The 21674-nt window shown below is 52.9% G+C and overlaps 1 protein-coding gene across 2 annotated transcripts; it reads right to left on the reverse strand.

Annotated features, from left to right (window-relative positions):
* Window positions 1–4205: 4205 nt before the first annotated feature.
* On the reverse strand, window positions 4206–21638 carry LOC101950043 (caspase recruitment domain-containing protein 8-like). 2 transcript variants are annotated; one of them, XM_024112704.3, is made up of 16 exons: window positions 21021–21630; window positions 16869–17003; window positions 16101–16163; window positions 15321–15533; window positions 14001–14180; window positions 11527–11598; window positions 11201–11263; window positions 10630–10686; window positions 10055–10137; window positions 9649–9713; window positions 8772–8995; window positions 8042–8301; window positions 7091–7216; window positions 6688–6829; window positions 5810–5851; window positions 4206–4777 (listed from the first exon to the last, which is right to left on the reverse strand). In XM_024112704.3, the coding sequence occupies exons 1-16, from the start codon at window positions 21289–21291 to the stop codon at window positions 4521–4523; spliced, it is 2253 nt and encodes a 750-aa protein (XP_023968472.2). In that variant the 5' UTR covers window positions 21292–21630; the 3' UTR covers window positions 4206–4520. The 2 variants fall into 2 exon arrangements, with proteins under 2 accessions (XP_023968472.2, XP_042701698.2); XM_042845764.2 differs by lacking the exon at window positions 7091–7216 and having other exon boundaries at window positions 21021–21638.
* Between the last annotated feature and the right edge of the window lie 36 nt (window positions 21639–21674).

Genomic DNA, 21674 nt, shown 5'->3' on the forward strand with positions numbered 1-21674 from the left:
CCTTGCAAGCTGGGGTAATGGATTTTTTTGGATAAGTGGCTATGGAAGAATCAGGGCCCATTCCAGGTACAGGGGTCAACCTGGGATGAGATTAAGAAGGAAATGGGGACGGTGTTAGGGGACCCAGAGAGATGGGGGCTGGCTGAGGTGCCCACCCTCCTTGGTAAATGGGTAGCAGAAGGAGGTCCCTGCCCATGGGGACAGGATGCCTTCCAGGGCAAGGAGGCACTTAAGTGAGAGGTTTGAAGTAAAGGCAGCATTATGGGAAGCCGTCGGTAATCTTTCAAGTTTGGTGCTATTCCAGCAAAGGCTACTGGCGGATTGTAAATTAAAGTTAGGGGTGGTTAAAGATGATTTGGCACAACAGGCTTTGGGATCAAAAGCAGAGTTAACAGACCAGCTTAAGGGAGAGGAGCTGGGACTTGATCCTAGGGGAGTAGAGAAAAAAAAAGTTTCAAAGTGAAAAATGGCACGAGCGGGTAACAACCCCCACTCCTCTCCCAGAGCCAGGATAAAAACCTGGGGTAAGAGTGTCCAAGTGTTTAAACTTAGGGAGCCCTACCCTGTGCTCAGAGCTAATTAGATCCTTCTATTTCTCCTCCTCCTCCTCAGTTTGCTTAATTTGCTGCTGTTAGCCTGTACTTGAAAATAACTGCACAGGGTTAATTGGTTGCTTTACTCACACTCACACTCACTCTCTCACTCCCTCGGTTTTTCTGAAGTTTTAATGGAGAGCACTTTAGATATTCATGTAAAATGTTTGTTTGGTTTCGGGAAAAGCAGGAGGGAAGTCTGATGGATTCCGTTGAAAGATCCAGGGGTGACCATGAAGATAAGTGTTTTACTGCCTTTTTGAACAATCCCGAGGTAAAGACAGCACAGGGTAAAAGGCAGTTGTTTGCAGAAATTAATACTACAGAGGTTGGGGGGAATTTGGAGGGAAGTAAACGGTTGGGAGTGGTGGAAATGTGAAAAGGTAACGGTTGTGAAGATGTTAAAGAGGAACAGTTCTGGTGTTAGAAGAAGGAAGTTTTTGGTTTGATGATAAAACCCAGTTACGTAAATGTAATTGTGTGTGCAACTCGGCAGTCACATTGGGTAGAACCGTGGTAGTTAAACAAATTACACAACGGGGTCCGGTGGCTACTACCACCACTGTATTTTTGTCCCCAGGAGCCTTTATAGCTATTTTGAGGGGAAATGGGCCCTTTCCCCGCAGAAATGGTCTGTAAAGGACTGTTGCAGGCAGCCGGCAGCCAGATACTCTGATCTATATTATTTGACTATTGGACGAGTTAATCAAAATCACTAAAGGAACATAAGGGGTTTCTATTAACTTGACTGTCTCTGATTGTCCAAGATGGGAGTGTAATCTGGGTACAGTTGTGTAAAAAATAATAAAAGCAGTGGAAGGGGTGTTGTGTTGTGTGTGAATCTTTTTGTGTAATTATGTGAGATTTTAAGGACCTAAACCAGGGGTGGGCAAACTTTTTGACCCGAGGGCCACATCGGGGTTGCAAAACTGTATGGGGAGCGGGTAGGGAACAGCCTGGCCCCCGCCCCTATCCGCTCCCGTCACTTCCCACTCCCTGACTGCCCCCCTCAGAACCTCCGACCCATCCAACCCACCCTGCTCCTTGTCCCCTGACCGCCCCCTCCTGGGACCTCCGCCCCAACCGCCCCCTCCTGGGACCCCACCCCCTATCCAACCCCCCCCCGCGCTCCCTGTCCCCTGATTACCCCGACCCTTATCCACACCCCTGCCCCCTGACAGGCTCCCCGGGACTCTCACGCCTATCCAACCCCCCTGATCCCAGTCCCCAACCACCACCCCCGAACCCCTGACCCATCCAACCCCCCCTGCTCCTTGTCCCCTGACAGCCCCCTCCCGGGACCCCCCACTCCTAACCGCCCCGCAGGGACCCCACATGCTCTCTGTCCCCTGACTGCCCCCCGGGACCTCCTGCCCCTTATCCAACCCCCCCACTCCCCACTCCCTCACCATGCCGCTCAGAGTGGCAGGAGCTCACAGCCGGGTGGCCCGGTCGGAGCCAGCTACACCACCCAGAGCACTGGCAGCGCAGTGAGCTGAGGTTGCGTGGGAGGGAGGATGGCAGGGAAGGGGTCGGGGGCTAGCCTCCCTGGCCGGGAGCTCAAGGGCCGGGCAGGACGGTCCCCTGCGGGCTGTAGTTTGCCCACCTCTGAACTAAACCAACACTCCTGGTTTGTAAAGTCCTGTTTGTAGATTTAAGATGAATTGGTTTGGTTTGGTTTTTAAATAATGCCACTAAAAATCCATATGAATCTTTCATTCAAAGTTGCAAAATTGACAGACACTTTTTACCAGACCCAGGTAACTAGTGTTGTTTGGCTATGATATTTACCCTTTAACCCTTAAGGTACCTCAATGCTTTATAAAGTTTAATATGTTTTTAAATAAAGACCAAAGTCGTAGCTGTGGTGGGAGGCGGCCGGGGCCAGGGGATGCGGGAGACATTCTGGATCTTTTTTGTGTGCGCACAGGAAAAAAAAAAGAGAAGGGAAAAGGGAGCAATGTTGGGAACACTGAGCCCTGGGGTGGCTCTGGGTGATCAAACTGTCACTTTGGGGGTGCATGAGATCTCTGTGGGTGCGGGGGAGGCAGTTACACCTTGTGTGAAAGTTGATGCAGCTAATATAATGTAGAGTTGAACTGTGGAGGGATGTGCATTTTCCCAGGACATGTGCAGTGTCTATTGTAGAAGGGGTAAAAGAAATGCACACAATAGCTGTGTGTTTTAGAAGCAGGAGTTAAAAGTGAAAAATAATCAGGACTCTGGTAGAAGTTAATTGTCTTCCTTTTAAGACAGAGGGCTAGTCTACACTGGCAGTGCTAAAGTCCAACATCCACCTCGATTGAATTGACCTCGTTAGCACTCCAAAAAGTCATATTCCCTCTGTTGATACTCACCCCTTCTTGTCAACTGTTGGGAATGGGCCACATCCACCTTAATTGAATTGGCCTCATTAGCACTGACTCTCCACTTGGCAAGGCGACTCCCATCTTTTCCTGTGCTGTATATTTATACCTGCCTACGGTGTTTCACTCCATGCATCTGATGAAGTGGGTTATAGCCCATGAAAGCTTATGCCCAAATAACTTTGTTAGTCTCTAAGGTGCCACAAGGACTCCTCGTTGTTTATACTAAAATATGTAAGCAAGGGAAAAAGACACGGTGAGGTTGATTCTGCCTAGTCAGCTGGATTTGTACAATTAGTACAATGGGAACAGATAAGAACAGTTAAAGTGTTACTTGAGGGCACACTGGAAGACTGTCTCAACCCCTATCTCAAGGCAAAGTCAAGCAACCAGTCGGGAGGGGCAAGAGGTATAAAACACTAAAAGACCAAAGAAATGCCTGTCCCTGACTGCAGCACAACCTCACTCCTAACCCCTCCCATGGGGTGCAAAAGGGGTGGGATGAAGACCCCCAGACCCAAAATGGAACATGACCCTAAGTTGTAAGGGGTGGGACTATGGGCGTGCATTGCAGGTATATTTGGGTCTGCTAAGGACGAGGAGGTGGGAATTGGGGAATGGGGACACGGGGTAAACGCTCTGTGGTGTCAGAGCTGGAAACGAAACACCGGGAAACAGACTCTGCTGGTGTGTAGAGCTCTGGATATGTTTGGAACTAACCCCATTAACCATCGCATTGTCTGCACTTCGGCCTTCTGGTCTTTTGCTGCTTGTTGTCTGCGTGACAAGAACCAGGAAAGTGGGAGGGTTGAGGGAAAGCCCTCTAACACCTTCCAGCCTGGGACCAAACTTCCCTCCATTCAAAGTGTTTGTCTTCCAGATGTGCTTCCAGGTGTTGAGATGGAGAGGGGGGAGAGGCCATGTGATGATGTCACTTCCCCCCTTTTATACTTTCTTCCAGCTTGATGGAAAGATCTGTGCTAGGACGTGGGGCTCAGGCAGTCCCCATTGGTCAAGCAGTCTCCATTACATACCTGCCTTCTCAGAGAAGTCTCTGGAATAGCGGGTTGGATGTTGACGAGCCATTAATCGCCCATCTGGCTATGGCTGGCCACTCCTTTGTTATAAGTGAAAGGATGGTTGTGGGTGTGCCCAACCTCACCACATATTTCAGTAACACATACAGCAGTACTTCATAACTTCCCATACGATAGCACACACAATCCAACAGGCTATTAATGTTCAACAGATTAAGACTTTAAAAATGATACCTCACAAGGCATCCTTCGTTCAAAACTTATAATAATTACATGACTGTGGTGAATATAGGGGTTCCAGGGTGCTGCTTTTGAGGTACAAAGCATCAGAGCCAGGAAAGTTTAAGGAAGCAGAATGGATTACCCAGTTGGGGACACTGGGTTTAACCCAACATGGGCAGATTAGTCCAGAATTGTCAAGGAGGAGGGTCTTGCATCTTCCTCTGAAGTAGCTGGTACTGGCCCCTGTCACAGACAGGATACTGAGTTAGATGGGCCCCTGCTGTGAGCCAGGGCAGCCAGTCTTATGTCCCCTTAAGCTCCTGGATGAGGAATTTCTGCTTGGCCTCCAGCACCTGGTAGAGCTGGTCCTTGCAGGCCCGGTTCCAACTCGGGAGCAGGTCGAAGAGCTTCCGCATTTTCTCCGGGTCCGTTCTCTCCGCTCGGATGCTCTGGTACTGCTCGTTGTCCAGCACGGTGTTGTACAGTTTATCCAGCAAGCCGTCCACCTGGCGCACCCGTTGGATCAGCTGTTCTCGGTGCTGGTCGATGAAATGTTCTTCTGAGGGGAGAGACAGAGAGAAAAAGAGAATTGCTATTTCTCATCATGCCGTGGAACAGCCAGACCTTCCGTTTCTCTACGGCCTAATGGATTCCAAGCTTTATACAAGATTTACAGGCTTCCGATGCAAGCATCACATCACTCATTGCCACGGATTGCTCCCCCAGCCCTGAATTGCAGCCACCTCCTGGGGTGGAGCACAGCAGCAGTGCTACAAAGGGATTGCTCACTGAGCAGTGAAATGCACCTGCCTCTGGGGTGGGACATGGCAGCTGTTTAGTAACAGTAGTGCACAAGGATCACTCGTGAAGTGGTGAATTGCAGCTGCCTCTGGAGTGGGGAAGGACCGAGAACAGGGACTAGACTCGAGCTTGCAGGTGAGTGCCCCAAACACTGGGTTATTGAGTCTTTCTCATGATCTCTCTTTGGTCCAATGACTATTCACGTTTTTATACACAATGGAACAGCTTCAACTGGAGAGACTAAGGGCTTACTCAGAACAGACTATAGCTTGGTGGTCAGGGTCCTCTGCTGGGATGTTGAGACCCAGGTTCAAATTCTTCCTCCAGAGCACAAATTTTAACCACGGTCTCCCCATCCCAGGTGAGTGCTCTAACACTAGGTATAAGGGGTTAGAGCCCCGCCCCTAGTTTGTGAATCCAGCCCTGCATTTCCTTGGCTTTATTAAAAAGAGCTGAAATCAAAACAATTCCATTTCGGGTCAAATGAAACATTTCATTCGACCCGATATGAATTCCACCCCCACCCGTCCAGGTTTTCGGAGCTGCCAAAGCAAACAAACAAATCCATTATTTGCCCGGCTCTATTCATGTTCCAAAGCAATCTTGCAACTTTCCAACGTGGAGAGTCCCCAGGCGCCAGAGATTTCAAGACAAGTCGACATTGTGGGAGGATCAATAACGCTGGACACCAAATGATCACAAAAGGTCGCAGGGGCTTTCACAAGCCGTGTGTGTCCAGAAGTGCTGGGATCGGAGAGCAGGTTTTGCAGCTCAGTGAATCCTTACTAACCTGTCTGCATTTGGGCAGATGAAACACAGACCATCACGTCTTCTAGAAGAGAGAAGGGAAGGGGAGTCAGCGGGCTGGATCCAAAGGGTTTTGATTAATGCTGCTGCTGCTGGTAATGTCCTAGCGGGGACTGTTCGATCTGATTGGCTAAAGTCACATGGTAGCTTATGTATTTATTGCCACCATGTTGGAGCAAAACATCCATCCAGCACTAGACCCTAGGGTGCTGGTTTATTTAGCTAGCTACATCCCTGGATCCTCATACGCTGATCTGGCTACTCTAAATAATCCTATTTCATTAGCTGCTGGTCTATCTATTCATCTGTCTATCCATCCCCATACACCCTCCATCCACGCCCATTCATCCCTCCATGCATGCATGCATCCGTCCACCCACATACACTTACCATCCATCCCCAGACACACCCATTCATCCCTCCATGCATGCATGCATCCATCCACCCACATACACTTACCATCCATCCCCAGACACACCCATTCATCCCTCCATGCATGCATGCATCCATCCACCCACATACACTTACCCATCCATCCCCAGACACACCCATTCATCCCTCCATGCATGCATGCATCCATCCACCCACATACACTTACCATCCATCCCCAGACACACCCATTCATCCCTCCATGCATGCATGCATCCATCCACCCACATACACTTACCCATCCATCCCCAGACACGCCCATTCATCCCTCCATGCATGCATGCATCCATCCACCCACATACACTTACCATCCATCCCCAGACACACCCATTCATCCCTCCATCTGTATATGCACCATTCTATCTCTCCACTCATTCCCCCCCGTCCCCATACACACACTTCTGTCCCCATCTCCGGCTGGGCTGAGCCTACCTGGTCTCACCAAGGCCTTCCAGACTGGTTCCCCTTCTATCTTTTCCAACAGGCTGAGCTGCAGCCCCTCCTGCATGTCCCGGGTGTAGATCTCCAGGTACGGCTGCTCCAGCGTGGGGCCCAGATAACAGAACTCCAGCTCCTGATGGGAAGAGAAGACGGTCCATTAGCAATGACCCTGCCTGAGCCAGCAGACCCTCCTGAGCTCCCCCCTACACTTCATTTCCTGCAGTGCAACGGGGGCACGCCATGCTGGGGCATCTGGTCAGCATTGGCTGTGAGGGGAGAGCGCCCCCTACTGAGTCCCTGCCCTTCTCCCTGCAGCACAGCGCCCCCTAGTGCCACACTGGGACAGAACAGAGTACGGACTTGAGGGGCTGGTGATTTTAAGCCTGTCACTCACCTCGGGTATCACCTCAAGTTGGGATGAGCTGGACACCACACAACAGGAGCCAAATTTCAAGGGCTTGGTCCTGGAAGGCTTGTGCACACGCACCGAGGGGCATTTGGACTCATGGTCACTAACGGCCTGTAGGGCACAAGCAGAGCCTTGGCTGGGGGATATAGACACAGCCCTGTGTACAGGTTCCTGCCATCAGGGTCCTGCTTCCCCCGGCCTTCCCGCACAGCCGCCCACGACGAGAGGGAAAGGTTGGCTTGTGTTAAGGCATTGGGCTGGGACCCAGGGGAGCCGGGTTCAGCCCTTGGCTTTTCCACAGATTCCCCGTGTGGCCTCGGGCTAACCACTGAATCTCTCTGGGCCTCAGCTTCCCCTCTGTGAAATGGGATGAAGAATCCTCCATTGGTTTATTTAGATTGTTAACTGCTAGGGGCAGCGACTGTCTCACTTGATGTGTCAGTGCAGCGCCCGGCCCAAGGGGGGCCCCGATCTCGGTTGGGTCTGTGCAGCGCCCGGCCCAAGGGGGGCCCCGATCTCGGTTGGGGTCCGTGCAGTGCCCAGCCCAAGGGGGGCCCTGATCTCGGTTGGGGTCTGTGCAGCGCCCGGCCCAAGGGGGGCCCCGATCTCGGTTGGGGTCTGTGCAGCGCCCGGCCCAAGGGGGGCCCCGATCTCGGTTGGGTCTGTGCAGCGCCCGGCCCAAGGGGGGCCCCAATCTCGGTTGGGGTCCGTGCAGTGCCCAGCCCAAGGGGGGCCCTGATCTCGGTTGGGGTCTGTGCAGCGCCCGGCCCAAGGGGGGCCCCGATTTCGTTTGGGGTCTGTGCAGCACCCGGCACAATGGATTTCCTCTGCTGCTCTGTGGGCAGTGCCCGCATGCCCTGCTATCTGCTCTCTCACACTCTAGGCTGACTGGTGGCTCTGGCTCCCCCCGGGTGTGTGCGGTCGGTTCCCGGTTACCTGTCTCAGGGAACGGTCGTTGGGGATCAGATAGAGGTGCAGAGTTGTGTTCGCAGCCCTGAGCGCCCGGTAGAGCAGTGCCAGGGAGTGGACTTTTGCCTGGCATTTAGACTGTATCTTCCTCCAGAGCACGCCCAGAGGGGAGAAGCTGGGGTTCTGCAGCACGGCGTGGAACGGCCTCACCCCCGTTGGCTCCTCCAGGGTCATCCCCCCTTCAACGAAATGGGCAATTCGCATCCGGGAGGCATCGACCTCTCCCCCTGTGGGTGGATTATAAAGCAAACAAAGGTGACGCGTGGGTAGGTAAGTAGAGTGGCCAGGTGGGAGCCAGGACTCCTGGGTTCTGTCCCTGGTTCTGGGGAGGGCAGGTGGGTCTGATGTGTTGGAGAAGGGAGGGCTGGGAGCCAGGACTCCTGGGTTCTGTCCCTGGGAGAGGAGCACAGGCTGGTGGGTGAGAGCAAGGGCTGGAGGCCAGGATTATGAAGATCAGGAGACGCTCTATGATTAGGGCTCTGTTTCAAGCTGTGATGTAGCTAAAACCCTGATTGGTCTAAGATTACAACTCAGTGTCACCGTGGGTCCAACTCAGGAGACGGTGGTTATGGGTCAGTGTGGCTTTCATGGCTGGGTTTCTAGAGTTACCGTTCCCACGGTGATTTCAAGCACACCGGCGACCGGACTTGCTATTACCAGGTACAGTTATTGCTACGTTGATTATTTCCGGCCGTACCCGCCAGGCACAGGAAGTGCGGGAGGTGAACGGCTGCCACGGCCCTGGCTGGTTCCACTTGGATGTTGAGCAAAGGGCCGGCCACCATCCATTGCTGCTTCTCAGATGGGCTCAGATGCTGATCCCAGGAGTTGTATCCGTACTGGATGGTCACAGCTGCCCTCACCTCGAACCCCAGTTCGGTTTCAGAGCAAAGGAAGGAGCCTGGCCCCAGGAGGTGAACCCTGCACAGCGTGAGGAGAAAAGAGTTAAACAGCACTGGCTGCATCCATCTCGCGTCCTTTTCCAACTGATCCCAGGTGCCCTCACATTTATCCCCTTAACTCTGCCTCCAGCTCAGGCCTGGGCTTCGATATCAGGGTTACTCTGTAACCAAGCACTGAAGTTGCGTGATCATGAGAACAGTTGGTCCTTCTCAGACTGTCCCTCTGAGGAGAGTCAGGCTAAATGAGTGGATTCATTACGCTCCTCCGCATCACATGGGGGAACACTGTCTCCCCATTTGGGGAAATTGAGGCATGGGAGAAGTGTCTCGTCCTAGGTCACTCAGGGAGGAAGTGGCAAAGTTGAGAGTAGAACCCAGATCGCCTCAGTCCCAGCTCTCCTGCTCCGACCCACTAAACCCCCACTCGGTGCTGGGGATAGAACCCAGGAGTCCTGATTCCCAGCCCCTGCCCCTCAGCTCTGACCCACTAGACCCCACTCCCTTCCTAGAGCTCTCAAGACTCCTGGTTCATTCACCCCCTGCTCTGCTCTACCCACCCACACGAGTGTCTCTTTACAGGGCACCCACCCCATGGGATGCTGCGCACTCAGTGTGATAGGAGCTGACCTGTGCTCCCAGACACTGCTGCAGTGGGGGTGGACCAGCTCTCACCTGTACGTCTCCTGCTTCCCATCTGGGCCCCGAACAGTCTCAGGCTGTATTTCTTCCGGAGGCCCCTAGAACACAGGAACAGGCGTTAACTCGGCCTCACTGGGGATTTCCCACTGCAGAGTCTTTGCAGAGGTAACTGGGCAGCGGTAGCCAAGTGTTCAGCTGAGGGATGTTTCTGTGGCCTGGGACCCTGGCAGAGTGGCTGGCAGGGGGGACTCTGTGATCAGCTGGATTCCAGCCCCACAGTCATTCCCCAGGGGTGTTTCCCAGGTGCCCGAGATGCCCCAGCCCAGAGCATTGGTGAAAGACTCAGAGGTATGGCTGAGGCGAGGGAGAGAAAGAGAGAAAGGAAGTGCTGATAGATGGACAGACAGACAAGGATCGGAGTGATCCCACAATTCTTTACCTCCTCTCTGGGACACAAGTCACATTTGTCCTGTCCCCAGGGGTCCCTGCTGGGATCCTCACTCAGGCTGGTCTCTTCTGCGGCTGAGAGAGTGAAAGGCCCTTTCACATCTCACATTCTCACAGCATTAACTAAGGAGCCCTCATCCCCTGTGCAGAGCAATGGGACCTGGGCATTTCCATCAGCAAACTCCCCTGCGGATGGGTCGGTTCTGTGTGTCTGCCCAGCCCTGACACTGCCACTGTGCACAGAGTGCTGGGCTCGCAAGGCCCGTGGGAAGGGCTCTATGCTGGGTCAGAGGGTGAGGTGGGAAAGATGGGGTCAGGGAGGGGGATCAGGGCGTAAAGGGGAGAGGAGTGGAAAGGATGTGGGGCAGGTGGAGTGGAGGGAGAGGAGACCCCAGAGTGATCCTGCAGACAGTGGAGATTAAACCTGATGCAGGTGCTGGGGGCAGAGACAAGGTCTGATCAGGGGATGGTCAGAGCCACAAGGGGCTATTTTTGGTTTCTCTCTGCTCAACCACGAGTGAGGCCCTTCAGACCACCCGCCACCTGGTCCATTTCAACCTCACTCACCGGCTGCCCCAGCTGCGGCCCCAGCGGAGAGAAGCACGGTCTGTTCGCAGATGATCTCTGGGGAGGGATGAATTATTAATCATGTCAATAACGTCATTAGCGTCCATTTCCCAGGCCTCTTTCATCCCAAACTGCTTTCCAGGGATACATGTGCAGCCACCTCTGGGGTGGGACACAGCAGCTGTGTAACTGCCTCACAGCAACACTGCGCAGAGATAGCATCTCCAATGCTGAAACACAGCCACCTCTGAGGTGTGACAGCTGGGTGAGAGCTGCACAACAGCGTCGCACAGGGATTGTTCACTGAGCAGTGAAATGCGGCTGCTTCTGGGGTGGGGCGCAGCGGCTGCCTAACAGCCACACGGTGACACTGGGAATTAGGGGCAGGCAGTGAAGGAGAATCCTGAACCTACTGGACTCGGAGGCCGTGCACACGCCTAGTTGCTTGTACAGAATTATGGTTGCCCGGAACAAGGTGCCCCATTGGCACGGGGAGGGCAGAAGAACCTCTGGTTGTGATGGGCCAGCGCGTATGGTAGAAGCTGAGGAGCAAATGATCGGTGCCACCCACCTTCAGCCTCAGCTGTCCCTGCCACAGAACTAGGGGTGGGCTCAGTCTCGTCATCGAAAGATCCTGCAGGGCAAAACAGAGGGAAAGGGCCAAAACGCTGAAAATATTAAGCCACATTCTGACCTCAGTGACCATGGGGTAAATCTGGAGTGACCCCACTTGTGTCAATGGAGTCAGGCCGGATTCTGATCTTGCTGATCCCAGCTTCCCTTAGGGAAAAGTCCAGCAGGGCTGCAGTGAGACATGGCCCCTGGCGCTGTCATTGGCCACCCTGCAGCGAGTTCCCATCGGGCCCGTTCCATCCCTCTGGGCAATGCTGGACTCACCTGCTGATGCCAATGCTGGGGTTTCATCAAGGGCAATTAAATCACGAAGAGCTGGCGTGGGACGTGCACGTCCTATGGATGAGAGAGACCAATAATAGTACCTGTCTGTTCAACAGTAGATCACAACAATTTCACTGCTTAGATTGTCAGTTCTTTGGGACTTGTCTTTTTGTTCTGTGTCCATATAGCACCTAGCACAGAGGGATTCTGGGCCAGGACTAGGGCTCTAAGGAGCCAGGATAATACCAATAATAAACAATAACAAAGTACATCAGTAGCGCTCAGGGGGGGAAATGACAGAAATGGATCAATTCCTCCCCCCCCCCCCCATTTTTTCTTCATGAAATTAATAGGCAGCAGGTTTAAAACAAACAAAAGGAAGTATTTTTTCCACACAACGTACAGTCAACCTGTGGAACTCCTTGCCAGAGGATGGTGTGAAGGCCAAGACTATAACAGGGTTCAAAAAAGAACTAGATAAGTTCATGGAGGATAGGCCCATCAATGCTATTAACCAGGATGGGCAGGGAGGGTGTCCCTAGCCTGTTAGCCAGAGGCCAGGAATGGGCAACGGGATGGATCACTTGATGAATACCTGTTCTGTTCATTCCCTCTGCAGCACCTGGCATTGGCCACTGTCGAAAGACCGAAAGACAGGATACTGGGCTAGATGGACCTTTGTTCTTATGATCTTACGTTCATTCAAACTCAAAATGCTGTTGAACTTTGACACATTTTATCCGGCAGGGCTTTTAGTGCTAACCATGATCCTGACACCAGTTGTTCGGTTGAAAACCAGAAAAAAGGGATAATGACGAGCTTTTCTGATGCAATGTTTTTCTGTTGAGCGATGCACTTTCATTGGAACTGAAATTGTGCAGATTTTGGCAAATCTTTAGGAGGAGGACGTGGAGGAAGAGGCTGAGGTCTGAGTTTCAAGCAAAATGGAAGGTTTGCAAAAATTTCCATCAAGGGAGATTTGGCAAAAGATTTTGGATTTGGTTCTGATTTGGAACAAAAATGAAGGGTCAACCTCATGCAGAATTTCACAAAATGGAAATTCCAATTTCCAGCCGGTTCTAATGATGGCTTAAAAAAAATCCTTCAATTTTTTCTGGTCAAAATGCCAAGTAAACTCTTAAATCCAAATTTTGAAATCTGAAAAATTCCGACCAAGCTTTAGTTGAGTGATTTAAGCCGTGGCGCTCAACGTTTTCAGACAACTGTACCCCTTTCAGGAGTCTGATTTGTCTTGTGTACCCTCAAGTCTCACCTCACTTAAAAACTACTTCCTTCCAAAATCAGACATAGAAATACAAAAGCGTCAGCCACTATTACTGAAAAATTGCTGACTGTCTCGTTTTTACCATATGATTATCAAATAAATCAATTGGGGGATCCTTCCTGACCCCTGCGGGCAACCAGCTGAAGTCCAAAAGCATGAGACTGGGTTCAAGTCAGTGTCTTACTGTGGAGGTAATTGGCAGGGACAATGAGGTCAGCTGCCCGGGGCGTATGGGGGGACTATGACTGGGTGGGAAACAGAGGCAAACAGCCAATCAGAGCAGAGGAAAGAACATCCAAGGTTGACCACGTAGCAGGCAGATTCCACTGACATCAGGTACTGGTGGTGACCAGGCTTGGGAGCAACTGTGGCTACATGTGAGGGGATGTGATGTTATCTGATTGAAACATGAACTGGGGACACGGGTTTTAAGAACCACGTATCCCTATACGGAGTGCTATGGTGGTGGTACAGGGAACTGGAGTATCTGAGGGAATTGCTCCTCTAACTTCTTGATAGCCAGTGTGGTGAGACAGAAGTTCTTTTTGTGGGCTGGTTTGGTGTCTCTTATAAGTGGAGGACCTCCAGTCTTGGGCTGGGACTGCCCTGTTTCTCGGCAGTTCGTTCTGAATTGGAGACTCTCAGTAATGTCCCACTAGAGCACATCTGTTTACCGGGGGCCATTCTGGTCTTCAGAGCAGGCTTCTCAGCTGAGCCCAGCCCCTCCATCTGCTCCCAGGATGGGAGGGGGAACCTATACCTTTAAAGGGGAGCCCTCCAGAGCCCATTTGGCTGCAGGGACCTTGTGCCCCACCAATCAGCTCTGCCCGCTCCCTCCCTGCGCGTCCTGTCCGCCACTGATCAGCTGGACCAGAGGAGATCCCCGCTGCCTGTCATGGGGTGGTGGCTGGAGAGACAGGGAGTTCACAGATCTGGAGGCCCTGTGCCCAGCTGGGTCACTCTGGAGGCATAGGGGGAAGACGAGGTGGCTTAGTTGTCTGTGAGGTGGTGTCCAGCCCTGGGGGATCCCACCCCCTTTGTCACCGCTTCACCCGCGGATGCAGTCACAAGACACCCAGCGCACGCCCCTGGGGATCTGGGGCAAGAATGGGGCAGACCCAGGGGCCCAGCTAGTCTGGTATCCCACCCGGGGGGAGCTCCCTGCCCAGTGATTGCTTTCCCAACACACTTGGTCCTCCGAGTGCCTCCAGCAGAGGGGGAACGGGATCCCCGGTCTTTTTCTTCCCCGTCATCTGTGTGACTTTTCCCACGGTCCCAGCCGGCTGGGCAGGAGGTCCCGGTGGGAGGCTGGTATAAACAGAGTCCTCTTGGGCATGGTGCACAGTGCTCCGGGAGCGTTGAGGGAACCCTGCTTCCATAGCAGGGTCCAGGCAGAGAAAAAGAGAGAGAGAAAAGCATCAAAGAATGGGCCCATCTCGCCTGGCATCCCGACTCCTCCCTGCTGCCCTGCGTCAGAGCAATGGGCCCATCTCGCCTGGCATCCCGACTCCTCCCTGCTGCCCTGCGTCACAGCAATGGGCCCATCTCGCCTGGCATCCCGACTCCTCCCTGCTGCCCTGCGTCACAGCAATGGGCCCATCTCGCCTGGCATCCCGACTCCTCCCTGCTGCCCTGCGTCAAAGCAATGGGCCCATCTCGCCTGGCATCCCGACTCCTCCCTGCTGCCCTGCGTCACAGCAATGGGCCCATCTCGCCTGGCATCCCGACTCCTCCCTGCTGCCCTGCGTCACAGCGACGGGCCCATCTCGCCTGGCATCCCGACTCCTCCCTGCTGCCCTGCGTCACAGCGACGGGCCCATCTCGCCTGGCATCCCGACTCCTCCCTGCTGCCCTGCGGCACAGCAATGGGCCCATCTCGCCTGGTTGCCCCTGCCAAGGCCCAGCGAGTCCCACCCTGGGATGCTCGCTGCCCAGATGCTGCTTTTCCAGGACAGCCTCCAACCAGCCCTAGAGCTCTTTCCACAATGTCCACCCCACGTGTTGTCTTCCAGGCCACCAGCCGCAGCCGGCGGGAACATCCCCGTGAGCTATTATAATGGGCCATCCCCTCCTCCCCATCATTCTCCTGCTCAGTCTCCTCCCCCAGCTCCTCATTCTCCTCCGCCTGGGGACTAGCCCCACCTCTCTGGTTGTACAAGGGGTCCAGGGCTGTAGCTGGGCCCAGAGAGAATGAGAGCATCAAGCAATAACCCCTCCTAGACCGGTATCCCTCCCCCTGCCCTCCTGGATTAGCCCAGCTGGCCCATCTTGCTCAGTTCGCCCTCTCCTGGCCCCCCCAAACTTCCTGCTGTCCTGGCTTGGGGGTGCGTGACGGCTGCTTAGCAGACACACAGCGATGCCACGTGGCACTGAAATGCAGCCTTCTCTGGGGTGGGGCACAGCAGCTGGCTAACAGCCACACAGTGACAGGGCACCGATAGGAGTTCGGGACAGGAAGTGAATGAGACTCCTGAGCCAGGAAAACAGCGTCCTGGCCAGCTGCACTCACTGCCTAAGTAGGACGGACGCTGCTTCCCCTTCTTGCCCGTCAGCGTCCTTAGCCACTGTGGAGGTGTAGGTAGAGTCAGGCTGGGGAAGACGATCTTCATCTTCGCAGGGTGCCCTGAAAACCTGCTCCGCTCGGGCGCCACCAGCCCCATTTCCCGCAGTATGTTGGTGTCCTCAGAGGGCTGTGAGACAGGGCCCTGTTCCCTCATGGGGTCTGGGGGGAGGCATAGATGGAGTGCGTCACACACACAGCCCAGTACCTGCCCCCCGCCCCCGACTAATGGCCCACCTAGCCTGGGTTCCCACCCCCTCCCTGCTGCCCCGGATCAGACCCCTTGGCCCATCTAGCCCAATATCCCCACCACCACCACCATGTTTTCCGCTGTCTCGATTCGGTGTGGTGTGATGACTGTTTAGAAGCCATGCAGCATTGAAATGCAGCTGCCTCCAAGGTGGTGCAGCTAGTTAACAGCCGCACAGCAATGGTGCACAGGGATCGCTCACCTGCTGCTGAAATGCAGCCACCTCTGGGGTGGGGCGCGGCAGCTGGCTAACTGCCACACAGTGACCATGCACAGCTCTGCGTTTGGGACAAGATGTGAACAAGAATCCCGAATCAAGTAGATTTTAGGCTGTACATAAGCCTAGTTACTTGTACAGAGTTGTGGTTGCCAGGAGTAAGGTGACCCCGTTAGTACTGTGAAGACAGACACTTTTTACTGCCATGGGTCAGTGTGTATGTTAGGCAGACAGAAGCAGAGCTATCGTCAGCGCTACCCACCTCCTGCCGCCTCTGTCCCCGTACTAGACCTAGGGGTGGATCGAGTCTCTTCACTGAAGGATCCTGAGAAGAAAAACAAAAAAGTAACTGAAAAATGGGAGCCAAATTGTGATAGCAGTGACCCTGATGTAAATCCGGAGTGAATTCACTTTCAGCAATCGAGTCAGGGTTAGATTCTGATCTTGATGACCTTGGGGTAACTCTGGAAGGATCTGGTCCCAAGCAGGCAGGGCTAGGTGGTCCTCACCTCCTTTCTCAGTCACTGCTGCAGGGCAGTCTGCGCCTCTCCCCCTGGCCCCTGGGGGAGTACCCCCCACCAGCGCCTCCCCCTGGTTCCCCACAGCTAACTGATTGGCACCATCGGCTAGGCACTGTTGCAGTCGCCTACAGACATCACTTTACAGCTGGTCAGGAATTTTTCCACGAGACCCTTTTTTTCCCCCGGTGCCAATAAAGCCCTGTTTGTTTTGACACATTAGTAATGAGAACTGCCAGGTTTTCTGGTTCGAACTGACTTTCCGTTTCCAAATCTTAGCTAATTAGACTTTCGAAAAAAGGAGGTGGGGACCACCCACCCGAAGAGCAAGAGGAGTCGAAACCAACCTGAAATGTCCCGAGGGACCTGAACTGAAAAAGTGGTCGGTTTTTCACTTTGCAGAAATATTTGAGATTTTGCGGTCTCAGCCCAATCGGAGACGGGAAAACTTACTCGAAGGCTTGAAAATCGCCAGGGGATGGGAAAACCGTGCCCTGGCCAGCTGCACTCACCGCGCTGCTTCCCCTTCTTGCCCGTCAACTTCCTGAGCCACGCGGGAGGCAGAGGCAGGCGGGGGGAGGATTTTGCTTTATTCCACTCAAGCTCTGAAAGATTCCTCATCAGCAGCTGATCGGTGACCTCCGAGCCTACAAAGAGTCCAAGAGGGTGCGCGTCATACACAGAGCCCAGTACCTGCCCCCCCGGCACCCTGAGGCCTGATTGGCCCCCTAACTAATGGACCCATCTAGCCTGGGTTCCTGCTCCCTCCCTGCTGTCCCAGATCAGAGCTCTAGGCCCATCTAGCATAGTATCCAACCCCCGCCTCACACACACACTTCCTGCTATCTTGATTTGGTGGGGTGTGACAGCCACTGAGAAGACACACAGCGATGCTAAACAGCATTAGAATGTAGCTATCGCTGAGGTGGGGCCGCTGGTTAACAGCCACACAGCAACGGTGCACATGAATCACTCATCCGCTGCTGAAATGCAGCCACCTCTGGGGTGGGGCACAACAGCTGGCTAACAGCTGCACGGTGATAATGCACAGATCGGAGTTTGGGACAGGAGGTGAGCGAGAATCTTGAATCAAGTAGATTTTAGGCTGTACATGGGCCTAGTTACGTGTAGAGAGTGTGGCTGCCAGGAATAGCACCTGGAAGGGGGACACATTTTTTGCTGCAGTGGGCCAGTGCATATGTTAGACAGAGAGAAGCAGAGCTCCCCTGCGGTCACTGTGTGTGCAGCAGAGCTAGGGGTGGATTCAGCGTCCACTGATTAATCCTGAAAAGAAAAAACAAAATGTGACTGACATTCTGAAAAATGTTAGCCAACTTCTGAGCTCAGTGACCCCCGGTGTGACTCTGGAGTGATGCCAATGGAGACAAGACTGGCCTGGATTCTGATCTCAGTCACCGCAGTATAAATCTGCTGAGTGGAGGTTGCAGGGGGTGATGGTGGGGATAGGAGTGTAGAGAAGAGGTTGAATTGGGCAGGTGGGTGGGTTGCGGTGGGCAGAGTGCAGGTGATGGGGTGGGTTGCAGTGGGCAGAGTGCAGGTGATGGGGTGGGTTGTGGTGGGCAGAGTGCAGGTGATGGGGTGGGTTGTGGTGGGCAGAGTGCAGGTCACATGGGGTGATTGGGGGTGTGGGACAGACTGGACGTTGTATGGCATCACACAGACCTGGTGGGATGTGTGATGACTGGAATATTGCTATAGAGGGGTTTAGCTTGTTCAGGAAGGACGGACAGAGAACAAAGGAAGACAGGGTTCCATTGTACATCAAGAGTGTATACACTTGTCCTGAAGTCCAGAAGGAAGCGAGAGGCAGAGCAGCTGAAAGTCTCTGGGTCAAGATAAAAGAGGTACAAAGTAGAGGTGATGTAGGGGGTCTTCTATAGACCCCCAAATTAGGAGTGGGGGGAGGGGATGAGGCATTTCTAGAACAAAACAGAAATACCCCAAATACAGGACCTGGTAGTAATGGGAGACTTGAACTCCCCAGACAGCTGTTGGAAAAGTAATACGGCAAAACACAAGCTGTCCAATAAGTTCTTGGCATGTATCGGGGAAGCTTTTTGATTCAGAAAGTGGAGGAAAAAAACCAAGGAGACAGCCGTTTGAGACTTGATTCTGTCTAACCAGGAGGAATTGGTTGCGAATCTGAAGGTGGAAGGCAATTTGGGTGAAAGCAGCCGTGAAAGGATAGATTTCACAATCCTAAGGAAAGGAAGGAGCGAGAGCAGCAGAATGGGGACAATGGACTTCAAAAAAGCCAACCAACAAACTCAGAGAACTGGTAGGTGAGGTCCCCTGGGAAGAAAATCTAAGGGAAAAAGGAGTTCAGGAGAGCTGTCAGTGTCTCAGGGAGACCGTATAAAGGCACAACTATCACGATAAAAAGAAGCAAGAGAAAGGGAAGGATAGCTTAGTGGTTTGAGCATTGGCCTGCTAAACCTAGGGTTATGAGCTTGATCCTGGAGAGGGCCACTTAGGGATCTGGGTTAAAAATCAGTACTTGGTCCTGCTAGTGAAGGCAGGGGGCTGGACTCGATGACCTTTCAAGGTCCCTTCCAGTTCTAGGAAATAGGATATCTCTGTTAATTATTAAAAAGAATAACAACAGACCATTATGCCTTCAGCAGGAGGACTTGAACGACCTGAAAATCAAAAAGGAATCCCACAGAAAGGAGACACATGGACAAATTGCTAGAGAGGAGCACAAGCATGTAGGGAAACAATCAGAAAGGCTAAGGCACAAAATGAGTCAGACCTGGCAAGGGACATAAAAGGCAGTAAGGAGAGGTTCTTAAGAAAGACGAAGGAAAGTGTAGGTCCTCCAATCAGTGGGGAAGGAGAGCTAATAATGGATGGTATAAAACAGGTGAGGTGTTTAATGTCTATTTTGCTTCAGTTCTCACTAAGAAGTTAATGGTGACCAGATACTTAACACAATTAATATTAACAGCAAGGGGAAATGACCACAAACCCAAATAGGGAAGGAAGCACTTAAAGAATAGCTAGATAAGTTAGAGGTTTTCAAGTCAACAAGGCCTGATGAAATTCACCCTAGGGTACTTAAGGAACCAGCTGAAACAATCTTGGGACCATCAACAATTATCTTTGAGATACCCCAGAGGACAGGTAAGGTTCCAGAGGACCGAAAAAGGCCAAATGCAATACCTGCCTTTAAAAAGAGGAGCAAAGGGGACCTGGGGAATTAGTGAACTCTGATACCTAGAAAGAGACTGGAACAAATTATTAAATAATCGGTTTATAAGCACCTAGAGGACAACAGGGTTATAAGGACCATACTCAAAGAGTAGTTATGAATGGTTCACTGTCAAACTGGTAGAATGTATCTAGTGGGGTCCTGCAGGGGTCTCTCCTGGGTCCTGCTCACTATTTTCATTAATGACTTGGATGATGGAGTGGAGAGGATGCTTATAAAATTTGCAGATGACCTCAAGCTGGGAGAGGTTGCAAGCATTTTGGAGCACGGGATTAGAATTCAGAAGGGTCTTAACAAATTGGTCTGAAAGCAATAAGATGAAGTTCAATGAAGACAAGTGCAAACAAGTACACTTTGGAGGGAAAAGTCAAATGCACAACTACAAAATGGGGAATAACTGGTTTAGGTGTAGTACTGCTGAAAAGGATCTGGCTGTTATCGTGGGTCACAAATTGACTATGAGTCAACGATGTGATGCAGCTGTGAAACAGGCTAATATTCTGGGGTGTATTCACAGGAGTGCTGTATGTTAGACAGGGAAGGTAACTGTCCTGCTCTACCTAGCACTGATGAGGTCTCAGCTGGAGCACCGTGTCCAATTCTGGGTGCTACACCTTAGGAAAGATTAGGACAACTTGGAGAGAGTGCATGGGAGAGCAACCAAAAGGTTTAGAAAACTTGACCTACAAAGAAAGTTTAAAAAACTGGGCATGTTTAGTCTTGAGAAAAGAAGAGTGAGGGGGACCTGATAAGAGTCCTCAAAGATGTTAAGGGCTTTTATAAGGAGGACAGGGATCAATTGTTCTCTGTGTCCACCAAAGGCAGGGCAAGAAGTAACAGGCTTAATCTGCTGCAGGGGAGATGTAGGTTAGATATTAGGAAAATCTGTCTAACTCTCAGGGTAGCAAAGCTCTGGACCAGGCTTCCAAGGGAGGTTGTGGAGTCCCCGTCACTGGAGGTTTTTAAGAACAGGTTGGACAAACACCTGTCAGGGATGGTCCTGGTTTACTTGGCCCCACCTCGGTGCAGAGGGCTGGACATGATGACCTCTCAAGGTCTCTTCCACCCTGACACGTCTGTGATTCTCTGGGGTGATGGGAGGTAGGGGGCAGAGCGGGGCGTGGTCCAGGACAATGGTGGGGGATGGGGCAGAGATAAGGTGGCTGGAGACAGTTGTTCATTTCCAGGGGCAGCCCCAGTCTTTGCTGCCAGCTATCCTTGGGACAGTGGATTGGGGAGGACGGGGCACGGGACCTGGGCAGCAGGACGCGCCAGTTTGGGGTGCTGCAATGGGAAGGCCAGGCAGGGACGGGGGGGCTGGATCAAGGCTGGGATTGTCCCGTGACTCTGTTCCCAGTCCCTAGAGCGGCTCGCTGGGGGAAGAGGCACTGGGGACCCACTGGGCCAGGTCTCTTCCTGCCTGATAACTCACCAGCTGCGCTCGAGACATCCGTTGCCGCTTGTTCTGCACTGCACAAAGCCTGTGCTCGTAAAGCCAGCTGCAACCCATACTCCTCCCCGTAGTAGCTGATCAGCAGTTCGGCCAGGGCCGCCGGATCGGCTCTCTCCAGCAGGGCCTGGGGGATGCGCTGGTATCCCTCCTTCAGTGCTATTTTGCTCAGCTTCTCTTTCCATCTCTGGAGCTCGTCCTTCCCCAGCCCTGCCAGGGTCTGCAGCAGGCGGCATCGCCCCGTCCCCTCCATGCCGCCTGCCGCCCCCCCGGAGGGCAGCGGAGCCAAGCAGAGAAAAATCAGGAAGCTGCATCAGGCAGTGGTGGAAGCGATTGCTCCACATTAACCAACCCCGTTGCCACATGGCCCTGCTCCTCCGGCCTGTTCCGCTCTCCGCTCCCGCCAGCCCCTCCTCCAGGGGGGACGATCGCAGCCCCCCTTGCACACGCCTGATGCAGCCTGGCCAGACGTGAGGGCTCTCCTCTCTCCACGCTGCCTGCCAGCGGCTACGGCAGTTTAAACCAGCACGAGGAACCGATCCAGTGATCCTAAAGGGAAAGCAGTTTTAGGACAGGATTCAATTACGCCGGTTCAATACGCTCCAAATCCTGCTGTGACTCCATTACCATCAGTGG

The sequence above is a fragment of the Chrysemys picta genome, chromosome 4 (genome assembly GCF_011386835.1).
Source record: "Chrysemys picta bellii isolate R12L10 chromosome 4, ASM1138683v2, whole genome shotgun sequence".
Taxonomy (NCBI): Eukaryota; Metazoa; Chordata; order Testudines; family Emydidae; genus Chrysemys; species Chrysemys picta.